Below are 16,935 nucleotides of genomic sequence, written 5' to 3' on the forward strand. Positions count from 1 at the left end.
GCAGAACTTCGCTTTGCAACAATTCCATCCCGGCTAGCTCAGTCGGTAGAGCGTCAGACTCTTATACAAGGGTTTCCGAGTTTGTCTCGGAGTTCATCTGAATGTCGTGGGTTCGAGCCCCACGTTGGGAGATTTTTTTTTCCGGTTCCCCATCTTTCTGTCTTTGAGGGATGGAGCGGAAGCCCTCTTGTTTTTTTGAACACCGCTTTTCTCGTTGATGTTTTCGAGCCAAGAAACTGCCAAATCTTGTGGAACGGTTTGGTATGTGCGATTCTAACGCTGGACGAATGTTGTCGGATCGATGGATCGACAGCTTACGCGAGGAAGGCTTCTTTGTTCTGCAGTCCGGTTGTTCAGCCATTTGCACAGCGCGGGACGACATAGCCACACTTGAGGCCACACTTAAGGCCAGCGCACGTAAGGCATAAGGTCAGACGGCATGCATGTCTTTGATGAAGAAGGGGGTATATAACAGAAGCAGCCGTTGCCACAGAACGTAGACCCTCTTTCTTCTATCCAACCTTCTTGAACCCGCCCAGGTTGACACCAACACAGCTGACCGCGAGCAACTCCGGGTTGGCGATCGCCTTGAGCACCTGTGTCGTTGCATCCTGCTCCTGCTCCTGCTCCTCTCCTTCCTCTTCAAGCTGCTCCTCAACCGCCCTGGCCGCCGAGCTGTCGGCAGTCGAGATCTTGAAACTGACGCCGAGCGCGTCCTTGACATCGCGCATCAGCTGCACTGCGTTGGGCGTCAAGCTGGCCATCGTGCACCTCGCAACATCCGACGGACTCAACGCCATCAGCAGGAGCACCAGTGGCTGGTGGCAGCGGTCCACACATCCGTTGGCAGCGACTTCGGCGAGCAGCGACCGTGCCGCGCGCAGCGCCAGATCCTCCGGCAGCCCGGGGTTCTCGGTCGCGCTCGCAGCCTCCGTGCTGTAGATCGCGCCCGTCGTCGACGTCGCCAGCAGCGTGATAGCAAAACCGGGTGACTTGCCGGAGTCCTCGCCGCGGTAGACGTCGGCGAACAGGTAGAGGTCCGGAATATAGCGGCCCAGCACCGAGCGGGCGGCGTCGATGAGGCGGTTGGCAATCTGCGGGCTGACGCGAGTGGATGTTGCGATGCCGCGGATCTTCTTGATGCGCCCGGGGGCGGTGAAGTTGAGCGTGGTGAGGTGCTTGATGATGGGGCAGCGGAAGTGCACTTCTCCACCGCCGAGCGGTGCGGAGCCGCGTTTGGCGATTCGCAGCTCCAGCGGGCTCGCTGTCGTGCTCAGCGTATCCAGCGGCAGAAACAGCGACAAATGCGGCAGAGTCACGGTGCGGATCGTGTCCACGCCCAGATCACCATCCATGTTCGTGATACCCCTCAGCGTCAGCGCGAGCTCCTTTTTCGCAAACGGCGCGAGCACGACCATCCACTCCAACCAATAACCGATTCCGCGGGTCAGCGAACAGTCGTGCACTACCTTGCCACCCGCAATTACGCCCGGCTTCAGCAGCACCGATGTACCCGTGTATGAGATCTCGACGTGCGACCCATTGGTCACCTTTTCGATCAGGCGCAGGAAGTTGGCTTCAAAGTCGCGGATACCCGGACTCGACGAGTCAGGACGGATCGAGTCGATTCGCACAGGGCGTTGCGAAACAAGCGACAGGATGAGACGTTGGCGGAAGTTGCGATGGCCAGTGAAGCGGAGGAGGCGCGACTTGTTGTCTGCTGTGCCAACGCCATTGAGCGCGGTGGATGTTGAGGCTGAGGGAGCCATGCTGTGTCGCTATTGTGAACCGTTTGAAACCGATGCGTGCGAGGAACAGGAGAACGTCGAAGGTGATTGCGATAGGCCCTCTGGCGGTATGGCGTAGTTGAAGTTATCTTGCGCGCGTAAGATGGACGATTGTGTGGCCAAGGAAGAGGTGTTGAGCAGCAAAGGAGACGGTGGTGAGGACCCAACTTTCCGTTTCTTCCTCCAAAAATTCTTCCAACGGCCAAAAAAAAATCCAAGAACGCCTCTCCGCCCGCCACCCGACTCCCGAAATTCAACGGCCTCACCCACAATACTCTCCGCACTCGACCATTCAACAGCACCGTCCACGACCCTCAACGAAGACTCGAAAGCACAAAAACACACCCGAACTGAAGCACGCCGCTCGGTCAATAGACAGCATACAGAAGGTTGCAAAAGGTCATGCGGAAACATAAAGACAATGAAATAAGATACAAATACAGTTACACAAAAGCCCTCGCTCGGCGGCAGGCCGTACCCGGGAACGGAAGCAACTCGCCTCTCTAATGATCAGGCTCGGCACAGTGGAAGTACTCCCTGAACACCGGTTCTGTCCTGATCAGCGGCTGGTCGACGATCGTGTTGTACACGTGCAATAAGAGCTCCGGGAACCTGCGCGTGAAGTAGTTCAGATACCCGTCCGGCAAGCTGCCCAGGATCTTCTTTAGCGTTGGAGGCAGGTCCTGGTAGTGGTGCTTCTTGTTGCGCATCGCCCTGAGCAGATCTTGGACAGATGACGGATCGTACTTGCGGAACTTGCCCAGATTATCCAGGAACATCTTGTCGCATCGTCGGTGCCAGTCGGTGCCCAACACGTTGCGTGCTTTGGACTCAAGCAGAACCAGCGCCGGCGTAGGCGGATCCTTGTCCATGATTTCGAACCGATCCGACGCATCCTGTAGGAAATTGAGCCGCTTGTTCGGGTCCCAAAAGTACGGATGCGTCAGGACCTCGGCCGCAGAAGGTCGAACCCGTGGGTCGTGCGCGACCATCTTCAGCACCAGATCCTGCGCCTCGTGTCCCTCCTCGCCTAACCCATCCAATCGCGACAGATCCACCCTCTTCCGAATAATGTTCATCTCGCGCTCAAAGCGAGATCCGAATGGATGGTCGCCGTTCGATAGCACGTAGTATGCCAAGCATCCGAGCGCAAACACGTCGACAGCACGCGTGAGACGCTGCTTCTCCTCACGACTCGACGTCGCCCTGGGATTGTTGCCCATCGACGACTCGGACTCCGACCCGGCATCGAGGTTGACGTCGCCGCGTAAGATCTCGGGCGCACGCCAGCCCACAGTACCGCCCGGATTGTTGACAGTCTGCGAAAAGCTCGTCTGCGCCATCCCGTCCAGCCGCTTCGACAGGCCAAAGTCCGAGAGCAGCATTTTGAGGTGTTTCCCATTCGTCGATGTAGCCACCAAGATGTTCTGAGGCTTGATGTCGCGATGCACGATCGAGAGCGAGTGCAGATGCCTCAGCCCGGACGTGATCTGGTGCATTGCCCGCTTGGGCTCGAGCAAGTTACTCAGATCGCGATAGTCGGCCGGCCTCTCCACCACCTCGGCCAGACTGGCCGGGCACAGCTCGAGCGCAATAAACAAAAAGCTCGGTGTAAGCTCCTTGTAAAAGTAGCGAATCACGTTCGGATGGTTGTCAGCCGACTCGAGTAGCGACACCTCCTTCGAGGCGACATGGACAAAGTCGCGCAGCAGACGCTTCACCGCCACCGCCCGTCCCTGGAATGTGCCCTTGAAGACGACGGTACCCGAAGATCCATAGCCTAGCACCTCCTCCGAGATGGTCAGCGACGACGTGCTGACACCGTTGTTGGGCGCTGAGCCGCCAAACTGGCTTTGGCCGCTCGCTGCGATTTGTGCTGCGGCCCGACCGACGGAAGCTGCGTCTTCCTCTTCGAATCCGCCCCAGCCTGTGTTGAGCAGCGGCGATCGTAGTTGCGGTGACATGAGTTGCTGCGCCCGCTGCAGGCTGCCGCTTGCGCCCAGCTGCATGTTGGGCCCGCGCAGACCGCTGATTTTGCCAGGCTTGCTCTGAAGAGCGACGTCGCTTTTTCGAGGGGTCTCTGGCTCATTCTCGTTCGACGAAGAGCTATCAGAGACACTCGCGGCCGCTGCTGCTGCTGCTGCAGCAGCAGATCCGTTGACCTCGTTGCGTTCGTCGGCGCCATTGGCATGCTTCGATGGTGTCGACAGAACGTCCTCTTGACGCTTTTGCGGCGATGTTGTGCTCTCAGCATCAGCACGAGTAGGTGCTTCTTCTTGGTCATCGTCGACCTCGTTGTCGTCACCATCCGCCTTTTCCTTACCGTTCTCCAACGCCTCAGGACTGTCCTCCTTGCCGTTCGCCTTGGCTGCCTTGGCAGCGACGGCAGCCCCTCCACGCTTGCCCCTGCGTCTGCGCTTATTTGACTTCTTCTTAGACGCCGAGGTGGACCCATCTTGACCGTCCTCGCCTTCGTCATCCTCGTCATCATTAGCTGCTGCAATTTTAACAGCTGAGGTGCCCACGCCAGGCACTGCCCTCTTAGACAAAACGATGGCTTGTTGCAATTGACGCTCCTCCTCGGCACGGATCTTTTCAGCGGCTGCCTCTCCACCAAAACCTGCCTCGTCCTCCTTGAGCACCGGGATCCAGACGACACCTTTGGCGATCTCTGCCGCCTGTCGCTCAGCTCGCGCTCTTTGCTCTTGCAGGCCAGCATAGGTGGCACCGGCAAGGATAGCAATGACGAGCACGCAGATGAGCTGGAGTAGGATCATGGCCATGCGCGCTTTCCAGCTTTGCTCGGAAGGATCGAATTGCTCCCTTGGCTGACGAGGCGCTTTGTCGGAGCCAGGCTTCGGGTCTGACGAGGCGTCGTCTCTAGAACCCCGACTGCCTGGTCGGCGAGAACGGGGTACGCCATTCTTGTGGCTTCGCGAGGAAGGAGAAGGCTTCGAAGATGCCGAGGATGACCCATCACGGGGCGAGCCTTCTGAATCGTTGGCCTGGGAAGAAGGTGGGAAAGCGGGACGGTCGCCAATACTCAATCGGGGTGAGGCACCATCAATCTCGAGCGTGGGATGCGAGCCCAACAGCGAGTCGCGCAACCTTCCTTCTGCCGTCGAATCTACTTGGAGCGAATAGCTGCCGAGCCAGCAGCCAAACGATGCACATTTGCGCTGGCCCTCGTTCGCCCAGCCTTTGTGCGAAGAGGGCAGTCCAGGGATCCATACCTCGCTGCCGCTCGCTGGTGAGTTGACACCATCAGTGAGACCAGCCGCCGCCTTGGAGGTGAAGGCTACAAGCGGGAAGCGATGAGAGCTCATGGCGTATAGGCTGTCACCGGCGATGCCAAGGTATGCGGATCGGCGCCGCGGAGAAAGCGCGGCTGGGTACTCGTGTGCATCGTATTCTTGCTCTGGATGCTCGCTGATCTGCGGGAACAGGCGATGCAGCGGGATGGGAGGATGGGGCACCAGGATAGGGCGGCTGAGTGACTTTGTATTTTGCAGATGTGCCGCCGGGTAGACTACGTCAAACACGCCTGCCACACTGGCCTGAAGCTCGGCGGACCAGAGCGCGGGCGTTGCATGCTCGTCGTGCGTACTACCTGCGCGAGCAGCGCGATCGGCTTCGGTGAGGTTGAAGCAGACGACGCTGCCATCTTCGGGCATGCCCAGAACAGCGCGGTGGTCCGGGTGATCAGCCTGTGCCCAGAGGATCTGAACGTCTCGATCGCCTGCATTGGGCGCGAACGTGCTGAAATGGAGGGTCTGAAGTGCTTCGGGCGAACTTCGCGAGTGGATGTTGAGTGTGTAGTCGGTCCTGCCAATGTAAGCAAGCTGAGAAGTGGATTTGGCCGAGGAGCCGGACAGTGTTGGCTCGTCATCGATGCACGATTCTGCGTCTGCGGGTACGGATGTGCCGTCAAGGTTGGGATCGAGGTCGTGCGCTTGGGCGCCGCACCAAACTCCGGCCTGGCGACCTCCAAAGACAGCACCGAGCTCACCAGTGTGAATATTGAGCTCGACGAGTGTGGTCTGCTTCTGGCCGACAAAGACGCGCGTGTCGTCGCCGGCAAAGGAGAAAGGGCTGAGCTCGACGAGCTGCGGCAAGGTTAACGGAAGCTTGTCGAGCTGGACGGTACCGCGCTCGCCGCTTGCAGCCGAAGCCGAGCGAGCCTTGGCGCCCGCGGCGGCAGACAGCACGTAGATGTCACCGGCAGAAGATGGCTCGACGATGTAGATGCCACCGGTCTCGAGGAGAGGTGACGAATCGCTGAGAGGAGACGTGAACGCACGTCCGCCCTGTGCAATCTCGGCAAAGGACTTTTGGTCCTTGCCGTACAGAGCTGTGACGAGCGGGCGCAGGAGCGAGTCGGATTCGTGGCTGGCGTGCGGAGAGAGCGACCAGAGCTGTTTGCCCGTCTCTCGGTCGAGCGCGTAAAGGCCGCCTTCCACAGTGGTGAGCACGAGGGTATTTGCGAGAACAAGATCGGAGACCGAGGTGGGACGTGTCGATGGGATGCTGCGAAAACGAGAGCCAGCCGAAGCAAGTTGGTGATGTCGACCTGATCGTATCAAGTCGCGATGAGGGTTGCTTGCGGTGCTGCTGGCGTTGGGTTCGTCGACTAGCCCAGCAGCAGCAGCGGAGACAGGCATGAGAACATCGAAGAGGAAGGCAACGAGCGTGCAGATGACGAAATGAAGGAAAAGGATATTGCTACGAGTTGGCGTTGGTGATGGACTGGGATGGTTTCGAGGGCGCGGATGCAACCTTGGCAGCTGTGGAAGCTTCATGGTTGCCACCGCTGGCACTAAGGCCGTCCACTCGGGGGAGACGCTCGTGTTCCAGCCTTGATGGACAGTGCTGCCTCGCTGCTCTGTGAGCCGAGTGTGTTGCAAAGTTACGAGCTGGGTCGAGGCGAGAGAGCTGCGCGTCACAGGCGACGACGGAAGTTGAACGGCTGCATATGAAGCTGCCAACTAGAACGAGCGAGTCGGAGTAGACGCGAAGGTGTGTATAGCTTCTGGCAAGCTACGCAGGTCGAGATGTGCTGTGCTGAGGCGATCGGGACGAGAAAGAGAATGTCGCAGACGTGAAGACGACAACGTTGCCACCTGAAAGACCAGTTGAACTGCAGAAAGGTCAAGAGCAACAGCACAAATAAAACAAGGCGTCGTACCAGAGCGGCGTTGCTGCAAACAATAAAGTGCCGTTTATAGAGCGTGAAAAGGTAGGGATCGTGGGGGTATGCTGCACAGAAAGGCTTGTTGAAGTAGGAAGGGAAATGCTGTAACAAGCCCAGTGGGATAATTGCTGGCAATGATGGCGGTAATGGTGGTCGAGACAGGTCTGAGAATCCGAAAGCGGTGCCATGGAGAAATCGGTTCTGATGGATTCAATTCAGCTTCAATTTTAGCTTCAGCTGGTCCCGGGCCACAAAAAGCGTTGCGCGACTGACTGCAATACCACCGGCCACAGGCTGCTGTTGCCGCTGCTACCTTCTGCTTGCTGCCTTCTGCAACACGAGCTGTCGCTTGGTTGCTTCGATTCAAAATTAGACTTTGTTTAATACCTTGGAATCTGCCATTCTCGGATAAAATACCGAGCCAAATTTCACATGCTTGCAGCGCACAGAGAAGCAGTGTCGTTCGGCAACTTTGACTCGACTTCCACTGTGGAGAGAAACAAAGAAGCGCACAGAAGCGCACAGACAGACAGACAGACGGACAGAACAAGCAAACAGACACGTCGACAGTCATTCCACTTCCGCGGGCCACGGACATTCAGGATTGGCTTTCGAATGAGGACACAGAATAGAACAGCCATCGATCGAAGAAATGCTGTTACATGGTGGTAGTGATCCTAGCGCTACAAGCACGTCAAGTGGACTCTGGCGGGAGAGGTGGAGTTGCAGGCGTCAACTAGAGCAGATCGTCGTCGTCTTGGTCGTCACCACCGACCACTTCATCGTTCTTGTGCTCATTTCCACCTTCGTTGGCGGCTGCGTCGGTAGCGCGAGCTCCACTGGCTGCAGTACTGGCAGCAACAAACGCCGTCTGACGCGCTCCCGCCGGTTTCGATGCCGCTTCCACTTTGGCCATCGGATCGTTTGCATCCTTGTCGACGCCATTGCTACGGCCGGACTCGCCGCCGGCTGATTGAGCCTGACTGCGTTGCGCAGAGGCGAGCGCCGACGCGGCAATGTACGACACATCTGTGTTGAACTGCGCCTGCACCGACCGCTTGATCCGCAGCATCTCGCGGAACGTATCCTCCGAGCCTGTCTCGATCTCAAACTGGTTCCACTGCTTCCAGAACTCGGTCTGTGTGCGTGGATCGCAGAACTGCGACGCGTGCGCATAAATGGCGCGCGCCCGGTCGATCTCGCCCAGCTTACGTTCCAATTCGGCGAAGCGCAGGCACATGTCGGCCGTCTGTCGATCCGGCAGCGCCTCGATCGCCCGTTCGTAGATGGGCCTCGTCGCTGCGAGCCCAAAGTTGGCCGCAGCTTTGGCCAGGTAGAACACAAACATATCGAAGCGGTCGTCGGTCGCCACGGCTCGAGTAGCTCGGTCGTAGATCTTCATCGCCCGCTTGGCCAGTCCGTGCTCTTCTTCGAGTTGCCCATACATGAGCATGAGCGGCTTGCAGAACCGCGCAGGGCACTTGTCCAATGCCTGCTCGAACAGATCGCGAGCACGTTCCAGCTTGGCACCGCCGTACCGCTTGACGAACTTGCTGAGGTACACGTTCCAAATCTCAAACGCCACTGGATACGTGAACAGTTCGACACCGCGTTCGTACACCTTGAAGCTCTCTTCGAAATACTTGTTGTCCTCCAGAAACGCCGCATAGTTGATGATGATCTGTGCGTTGGCAATCTTGAGCTCGAGCATCTTTTCGTAGACACGCTTGGTGCTCTCTACGTCTCCCAGCGACTCTTCCAGGTCTACGTAGAAGCTCCACAGCTTGAGCGACTTGAATAGTCGAGTCTGTGGTGGCAGCGAGTCGTCGTGATATTGGATGCCCTTGGTGTTGCGAGGCGGGGCCACACTGCGCGCCATGGTGCGAATCGCTTCGTCGTAGTTGGAATGCCTCAACTCCATCTCAGCCCACTCGCACCAGATCTCGGCCAGATCGTCGACTCGACGGAACGGAATCGTGACCGCCTTTTCAAAGATCTTGCGCGCCGACTCGAGATCCCCCTCTGCTGCCTCCCGTTCCTGCTCTATGTCATCGCGCCCATCGCCATCCGTAGACAGCTTGGCCAGCCCTGCCGATCCTCCGTACTCGTAAAACTGGGCAAAGTTGAGGAACATCTGATGGAAGTTGGCCGTGGCTTTGCGTGGGTTGATCTTCTGGATCGCCTCGCGGTACGTCTGAATGATCTTTTCGTCGTTGTCACCGTACAGCACCACGCGCTTTTCCCATTCCTGCACATCGTCCGGGTTGCGTCGCAGCAGCACGTCGTTGACCAGAAAAGGCCGACGCTCCATGAGCTCCTCAAATTCTTGCATCCGGCGATCGAGCTCGGCTTCCTTTTGCTCCTTTGTCTGTTCTTCGTCCTCTTCGTCCGCGTCTTCGGCCAGCTCGTCCATCATGAACGCAATCACATTTTCGCTCGTTTCAGCGTAGGCGTCAAAGATCTGCGTAAAGTCTCGGACTGTCTTGACTGCCTTCATTCCAGCCTCGAAAGTATCGCGTGCCACCTCGAACTCGCCTCGCTTGATCCAGTACGTCGCCAAGCCGGTCCAAAGCCTTCCGGACTGGTCTGTGAACTTGTCCAGTCCATCGTTCTGGATGATGGATGTGACGTTGAGGCGAGTGGGGTCAAGAGGATCGGTCTCGGATTGCTTGGATGACGAGCCCTTTGCCTGTTCCCGAGATGCAGCTGCAGTCGCTTTCCCCTGATCGCGTTTCGTGGATTGGTGGCCGCTTGCCCTGCCGTTTGCTGCCGTTCCTGCTGCAATCAGCAAGACCTGCTTCTCTTCTTCCGGGTCCAAACCGATCTCCTCTGGATACTTTTCGGTGAGTTCGAGCCATTCGATGAAGAGCTGGTATGGGCTTTTGCCTTCTGGACTGACGTAGGATCCGTCCATGGCGCCTCGGGCAAGCCCGAGGAGAAGCTTTGACGCTTCAAGAGCTTTGGAGCCAGCTGCTTTACGCTGTGGCTGAGACGACGCACCCTCCTGCTCCACCTCGTCTTGCTCTCCTTCTGCCTCCTCCTCGTCCTCTTCTTGGTCATGCTTTTGCGCAAGAAGAATCGACACGTACCGCTCTGTGAGCGACGGGTCGACTCGAAGGTAGCGTCTCCAGACCCTTAGACATGTTTCTCCGCCTCGACGCTCTGCCCACTTGAGGTAGATCTTCCATATCCTGAGATGCAAAGATCCAGGCAAGGTTCGTAGCGCACGATCAAAGGTGCGTCGCGCATGCGTATACGAAAGCGTGGGCGGGCACTGTGGATGAATGAACATGGACAGATAGCCGAGCCACAGACGTGGCATGGTGGGGAGCCACATAAGCGCGCGCTCGTAAAGTGCTGCCAAGCTCTTCCACTCTTGCCAGCCGACGGTGCCGTCGAGGCCACCCTTGTAGGTTGCGCCGAAATCCTCGTCATCTGGCGAATCGATCAGTGTGGGTCCGAAATCGAGCTTTTCGCGGGCAGCCTGCAGATCACGTTTGCGCTTGGCTTCGAAGCCGCCTTTTGGCTCTCCAAGTACAAAGCGAGAGCGATTTTGTAGATAGTCGCGCCAGAGAGAGTAGCGTGTGGGGAACTGGGCAAGTGCGCGTTCGTAGATGCTAGTGATGCGCCGCAATGCTACCCGCTGTGTGCTGCTTGCCAGTGGACCGAGGAGGGAAGCTTGAAATGCACTGAGCGAAGCATCTGGAGGTGGTCGCTTGACCACGTTGGTGTCGACGATGTGGTCGATGTAAGAAGTCCACGAACGAAAGTTATCTGGGTTGCGAAGGAGCTCTTGCTCGAGCATCACGTCGGCTGCGGGTATGAGCGTGTCGTCGGTCGCTGGGTCGGGGAAGGGCGATGTGATGGGAAAGAATGATTCCAGGGCTCCCATGGCATCCTGCACTGGAGTAGACGTTGTTGGTTCGTCCGCCACTTCAGGCGACGCAGCAACCGCCGCCGGTGCGGATCGCTTCTTTGGCGACATGGTGTGGCCGGACCGTGATGGGCCAACTCCTTCGACGGGCCAAGATCGCTATGTACGACGCTACTAAGCCGTATTTGAGGCGAAGCAGAGGTCGAGAGCGTGGACTATGCCGATTGATGCGTGGGCGGAAGGAGGAGGAGGAACAACAGCCTTGCTTGTCGCCGACATCCGCAAAGAAGCTTCGCTTCGCTTTGGCATTTCGACTTCCGATTCGCGAACTTTCGCGTCGTTGAATTTGGTTCATTTGTTAGGCCCTGGTAAACGTACACAGTTGTGTTTGTATCCAAAAATCGTTGGACCCTTGCCTTCGAGTGGGAAGGGAAAAAAGGCTCCGAGCTAAGGGAAGCGCATGGATGATAGCGAGCTGAGCGAGACGAAAAATGATGTGCCTTCCAAATCTCATCTCACTCAATGTCTATCCTGCTACACTTGGGGGGGAGACACAGTGGCAAGTACAACTCCAACAGCTTCAAGGTGGGACATCCAAGTACCACATTGTGGGCATCGAGGTCGACGTGGACCGAGTCACACGAGAGGCGTATAAGGGTAAGGTCGAAACGTCGAGTTGGCTGCAGGGCACAGCGGAAGCAAAAGGCTCCGAGCTTACCCTCCGCTTGACGAGCGAGTCGCTCGGCAAGGCAGAAGTCGGCTCTTGGAATCCAGTCCACTCTGTTGCGCGTGTCGCTAAGCATTAAGCTGCTAAGGGAACAACCAGCGACTCGGCTTCGCAAATCTGAGCTGCTCAGTTTAGCTCGCGAGAGTCAGGAACGCTCTCAAATCTTTTCTTCTCCGTTTGCATCAGCGACGCAGTCAAGCAAGAGACAATGGCAGCGCGCAGCGTCCCATCATCATATCCGGAAGCAACCCGATCCCGCCACGATGAGCGAATGTCGTCTTCTTTGAAATCGTCGGACAGACCGAAAGTTGCTCAGCCTTCTCCTCTCTCTTCCGTCTATCGTTTTGATGCTTCCCCATCGGCACGGACTCTTCGACCGACACTTTCGACTCCGCAGAACAAGAGCAACACGCCCAGCTTGTCCAGCTTGTCCAGCCGTTCCTCTTCCGGATCTTCTGTCGGAGAGACTCCCGACACTCCCTCTGCACCGATTGTGCACTCGACAGCTCCCACCACAACCTCGCTCACCCCTTCCACCACACGCTCCAATGCCGAGCACACATCTTTGACCGCTATCCCCCGCCAACAAGCTGCCAACGCAGCATCGTCCGCCCCACCAGCTAGGGCCAAGATGCTGGGCGACGACTACTACTCCTTGCCTCGCGTCAGTGTCGGCGCAGGTCCCAGTTCGAGCTCGAGCTTGTCGAGTAGCAAGACCAACCACATCCTCGGTCCTGACGGTCAGCTCTACACGCAGGGCGAGGCTGCCAAGCTGGGCCTCATCATCCGCACCGCCTGCGAGGCATGTCGTAATCGAAAGCTCAAATGCAGTGGCACTCTACCGGAGAAAGGCGGCTGCGGTAGGTGCAACGCCGATGGCATCCAATGCGTCTACTCGGCAAGAGCACCCATTGGTCGCCCGAAGAAGCGCAGAGTGCAAGACACTCCAGACTCGACAAGCGCTGCACCATCCAAATCCTCGGTGGCGCTGGGCAAGGGCAAGGCAAAGCGCAAGCTTTCTGCTAGTAGCTCGATGGGCGATATTCCTGCAAGGATCAAGACCGAGGAGGCCACTCCTTTCGATTCACCCGCTTCGAGCCAGGCTGCGCCCTCGTTCGCGTCATCTCCAGCGTTGCAGCACATTCACAATTCGACATACTTTGCGGCTTCAGCCAGCTTACCTGTCTCACCAGCACATAGTGACAGACTACATCACCGCACTCTGTCGCATGATGTCAGTCCCGCCGCTTTTGTAGCTCCTCCTCTTCCTCTGCCTTTCGGTGTATACGACAGCCCCATACAGGCACCAGCTGCGCTGGATCCAAGTTCCAGCAGTTCAAGGCTAGTCTCGACCCCGACCGTCTGGTCTCAGAACCCAGCTGTATTCGCATTGACTCCCTCCGACACGGCAACGCCTCACTCTGGCATCTCACCCGCAGTCGCTTCGACTTCCTATACAGATGCTCAACACTCTCAGCAATCAACACCGCACGTCGGTACTTCAGCGGCGGCAGCCAAGCTTCCTTCTCTCGACGATTTGTCCGTTGCTGCCTTCTTGCAGTCGCTCGACACGCTCGAGATTTCACCCGCCGAGCTGTTCCAACAGCAGCAGCAGTTGCAGCAACAGATGCAGCCCTTCTCTGGCGCAACGTCCGGCTCTAGCGCATCCTCCGCGGCCAATGCCTATGGGCTCGGCACGCCGCTCAACGAGAACGGTCACGGCCTTTCAGCGGGCGCTGCTCAATTGTCAGCTTCTTCTCTAGAAGAATGGGCGACCAGCAGTGCTATCCTTCAACCGGGCCTTAGCTTTGCCGTTCCTGCCGATTTCAGCTGGTGGGATCTCGGCATCAACGGTTCTGGGGCGGCGAGCGTAGCTGCTACGCCCTCAACCGAGGTCAGCTCCTTGGCATTTACCCCTACCGGCGGAGTGCAGCCCCAACTGCCCTTGGGCAGTGTTTTGCAAAATCAGAGCAGCGGCAGCAGTAGTAGTAGCGGCGTGGTCGATGGAGCAAGCGTCGTAGGGCACCCTGATTCTGCAGCGAATCGCTCGCGAGAGATGCAAAGATCGCGCAGGCCGACCTTTAGCGCTAATCAGCTGTGGCCCAGGGGTGCGGATGCGGGTATGGGTCAAGGACAGATTCAGAACGCTGTTGCTGCGACCGAGACCGGGTTGGGCTGGTCTACCTTGCCCGGGCCTAGTCAGTTAGGCGAAGCGATGTCGAGTCCGGCGGGGAGCCAGGCGGGCAGCGTTGGCGAGCATGGTGACTGCTGCGGCTCCTCGTCTAAGTCTGCCAAGACCGCTTCTGTGTCGCCCACCGACGTCGAGGATGAAGTGACTTCAGCCGCTGGAGGCGAGAAAGCTTCGTGTTGCTCTTCAAAGCCTCCTGCGACGGCGACATGCAGCGAACCTCAAAAGCCGGCTTCCTGTTGCGCGGGTAAAGGCGCAAAGGATTGCAAGCAGACAATGGATTCGAAGAAGGAAGAACCCAAGAGCTGTTGCTCCGGCCATGCCACCAGTCCAACCAGCGCCACATCCTCCACAAGTGCTCCAGCCGATCAGCTGATTGAGATGGGTCCGCTGTCCACCTCCGCCGCGGTCCACGGCAACGCCGTCCGGCGACTGGACACCGAACGCAAGCGCCACGCTGCGCTGCATGCGCACCATCCAAGCAAAGTGCACTGCGTGCCCAACCCCAGCGGCAAGGGGTGCACCTGTCTCTGCGACATGAGCGTAGCGCTGCTCAGTGTCAAGCAGGTCCTGCGCGAGACCGACCCGTCCAAAACGACGCGCCGCAGCTTTGCGACCGACACGATCCAGTTGACGCTCACGGCGTCGCAGGCGATTACGGCGCAGTGCGCGTGCTCGGCCGACTGCCCCACGTGCCAGTCCGACCCGTCGACCGAGATCTCGGCGTCGCTACTTGTGAGCACTGCGCTGCAGATCTATGCGCGCGCGGTGCGCATTTTAAGGGAGGGCTTAACGGCGTCAGCGACACGCGGGGAGGTGGCCGTGCAGGGCTTTTTTGGCGGGCTGGATGTGACGATTGGGTCGTACAAGCCGTCCGTGGGCAATGCGAAGAGGATCGCGCTGTATGCGATCAAGCTCGAGCTGAACGACTTGAGGCGTGCGTTGGGCAAGATTAGTCGGATGGCGCAGAATCTGGGGGTGCCCGCGCCGGTGGAGGCGACGAGAGAGGACAAGGATAAGGACAAGGACAAGGCGGAAGCTGCGAGGGAGGGGGAGGCGGTGAAAGAGGGGGGCAAGCAGGCACAACATGTGCAGCAGCCACAGCAGGCGCAGCAAGCACAGCAGGGTCAGGGGCAAGGAGGCATGAACCCGATCGACCAACTCGTCATCTTGAAGCTATATCGACAGCTTACCGAGTTGCTAAAGACGATCGAGGGGTTGGAGGATGCCGCCTAGGCAGAGCTCATGTTTCTCCGACGGGACAGTTTTATACACATGCATGGCAGGCAGAAGAAAGCTCAACCGCACTCGATCTTTCCCTCTCATTCGGCGGTGCTCGGGCAGAGGTTTGTGATTGAACCAGTGTGCAGTGTGCGGATTAACGTTACAGGGTGAGCACCTGTCTCAGCGACGGGCTTTCTTTTTCTGTTGAGCCCCGGAGTTGGGTTTATTTTTCTTCGACGGCGGCGGCGGCGGTGGTTTGGACTGGTCGGCGTCGTCGGACGAGTACCCGGGCCAATCGTCGGCGCTGTTGTAGTCGTGCTGCAGGGACCCGAGCGGGATGGGCTCTAGGTCGGACTCGTCCGAGTAGGGGTCGATGCCGGGCGGGTTGTCGTAGCCGCCTGACGCGCTGCGGTGTGGGTTCCACGGCTGGCCGCCCTCGTGGTGGTCTTCTTCGGACTCGGCGTCTTCGGTGTCCTGGTCCTCGACGGATGCATCATCGTCGTCATCGTCAAACAGCTCCTCGTCGTCCTGGGGTGCCTCTCCGAACTGGTCTTCGTATGCAAATTCGTCGTCGTCGTCCTCGCCGTCGTCGTCTTCGCCAGCGTCCTCGTCATCGGCGGCGTCACTGGCGGCGTCACTGGCATCAGCGTCGTCGTCCGATGCCAGCCCGGCGTTCCTGCGACTGGCCTTGCGCAGCTCGGCCTTCTCGGCCTTCTTGCGCTCGACGTTGAGCTCCTGCTCGGCACGCCTCTGCTCCTGCAACTTCTTCTTGTCGATATGCTCGCGGTGCAGCTGCGTCTGCTCCTGCGCCGTCTTCTTGATGTACTCGTGGAACAGCACCGCGCCCTCGTTGCAGCCCTCTTCGATCTTGACCAGCTTGAGCTCCATGCGCGGGCCGATCTCGCGCAGCCGCACGGCCTTCTGCGTGTTGGCCGCATTGCCGCGTCCTACGTACCGGTCGTGGAGATGCACCTTGTTGCGCGGGTCCGCGACGTCTTCGGCCTCGGACTCGGCATCGGAGGCGTCGGTCTCGAACTCGGTGGCACCGGACGTGCGGCCCAGCACGTAGTCCGAGATGTCCTGTGTCGACGCAAGGTTGGGCAGTTTGCCGCGGTTGGTACCGCCGGCGGCGCTGGAGGAGGAGCGCGACGAGCCCTCGATGACCCGACGCACGCTTTTTGAGACGCCGACCGGTCGCACCGAGATGAGGTAGTGTCGCCAGTCGATGGTGCCCGTTGCCGAGTTGTAGTTCAGCAAAACGATGCGTCTCGCCTGGCTGAGCTTCATTGACTGCACCTGGATCGGCGGGAACAAATTCTGGAACGTCGCCACCAGCAGCTTCATCTGCCTCTCCTCGCCTCCAAAGTTGTTGAGCACCAGCAGCGGCGGCGTTACAAACTCGCTTCCTGGAGGACTCGGCCGCCGACTGCTCGCCTGCACATCCTTGGACAGCGCATACTTGTTCACGCGGAACGTCAGCGTCGGTCCGCGTGGCGCACGCAGGATGCGTAGATTCGTCCCCGCATCCGTCTGTCCAAAGATGAGCAGGTGTGTGACGCCAATCGGCCCGGCCATGCTGATAAAGTCCTTGAGCTTGTTCGAGCTGCGCTCGCGGAGCCGCGTCGCCGTGTTGGGCTCCATCACTTTACGCGTGTCTTGCACGAGGGTGGATACCGCGCGCGGCACTTTGCCCGTGCGGATGATGAACGACTTGGGGGCGCTCGTGGAGGTCGAGGCGCTGTTGTTGGGGCCCTTGAGATGGGTGCGCGTCTTTCTGCGGCGTTTGACCATGGTGGCAGAGTGTGCGCTCGAAGCGAAAATGCAATGGACAGGTGCGATTCGATACGTAGTCGGCTTTGTTGACTGCCTAGTTGGGAGCACAGATGCCCTTCGCGATGCCGGCTGTGTTCGAGTGTAGCTAAGAGGCAATCCTCTCTGACGCTG

General features: G+C 58.6%; 5 protein-coding genes across 5 annotated transcripts; 1 reads left to right on the forward strand and 4 right to left on the reverse strand.

The window, feature by feature from the left end:
- Nucleotides 1-512: 512 nt before the first annotated feature.
- EX895_001270 (uncharacterized protein) lies at nucleotides 513-1,769 on the reverse strand (the record flags this gene model as incomplete). The annotated part of the gene is made up of 1 exon (XM_029881869.1): nucleotides 513-1,769. One exon carries the CDS (start codon nucleotides 1,767-1,769, stop codon nucleotides 513-515), a length of 1,257 nt encoding a protein of 418 aa, XP_029741957.1.
- Nucleotides 1,770-2,290: 521 nt separating this feature from the next.
- Nucleotides 2,291-6,586, reverse strand: EX895_001271 (uncharacterized protein; the record flags this gene model as incomplete). Its single annotated transcript, XM_029881870.1, has 1 exon — nucleotides 2,291-6,586. One exon carries the CDS (start codon nucleotides 6,584-6,586, stop codon nucleotides 2,291-2,293), a length of 4,296 nt encoding a protein of 1,431 aa, XP_029741958.1.
- A 1,128-nt stretch (nucleotides 6,587-7,714) lies between these two features.
- EX895_001272 (uncharacterized protein) lies at nucleotides 7,715-10,963 on the reverse strand (the record flags this gene model as incomplete). Its single annotated transcript, XM_029881871.1, has 1 exon — nucleotides 7,715-10,963. The coding sequence occupies one exon, from the start codon at nucleotides 10,961-10,963 to the stop codon at nucleotides 7,715-7,717; it is 3,249 nt and encodes a 1,082-aa protein (XP_029741959.1).
- Nucleotides 10,964-14,043: 3,080 nt separating this feature from the next.
- Nucleotides 14,044-15,003, forward strand: EX895_001273 (uncharacterized protein; the record flags this gene model as incomplete). The annotated part of the gene is made up of 1 exon (XM_029881872.1): nucleotides 14,044-15,003. One exon carries the CDS (start codon nucleotides 14,044-14,046, stop codon nucleotides 15,001-15,003), a length of 960 nt encoding a protein of 319 aa, XP_029741960.1.
- Nucleotides 15,004-15,171: 168 nt separating this feature from the next.
- Nucleotides 15,172-16,782, reverse strand: EX895_001274 (uncharacterized protein; the record flags this gene model as incomplete). Its single annotated transcript, XM_029881873.1, has 1 exon — nucleotides 15,172-16,782. One exon carries the CDS (start codon nucleotides 16,780-16,782, stop codon nucleotides 15,172-15,174), a length of 1,611 nt encoding a protein of 536 aa, XP_029741961.1.
- Nucleotides 16,783-16,935: the final 153 nt, after the last annotated feature.

This window comes from Sporisorium graminicola, chromosome SGRAM_10 (genome assembly GCF_005498985.1).
Source record: "Sporisorium graminicola strain CBS 10092 chromosome SGRAM_10, whole genome shotgun sequence".
In the NCBI taxonomy this organism is placed as follows: Eukaryota; Fungi; Basidiomycota; class Ustilaginomycetes; order Ustilaginales; family Ustilaginaceae; genus Sporisorium; species Sporisorium graminicola.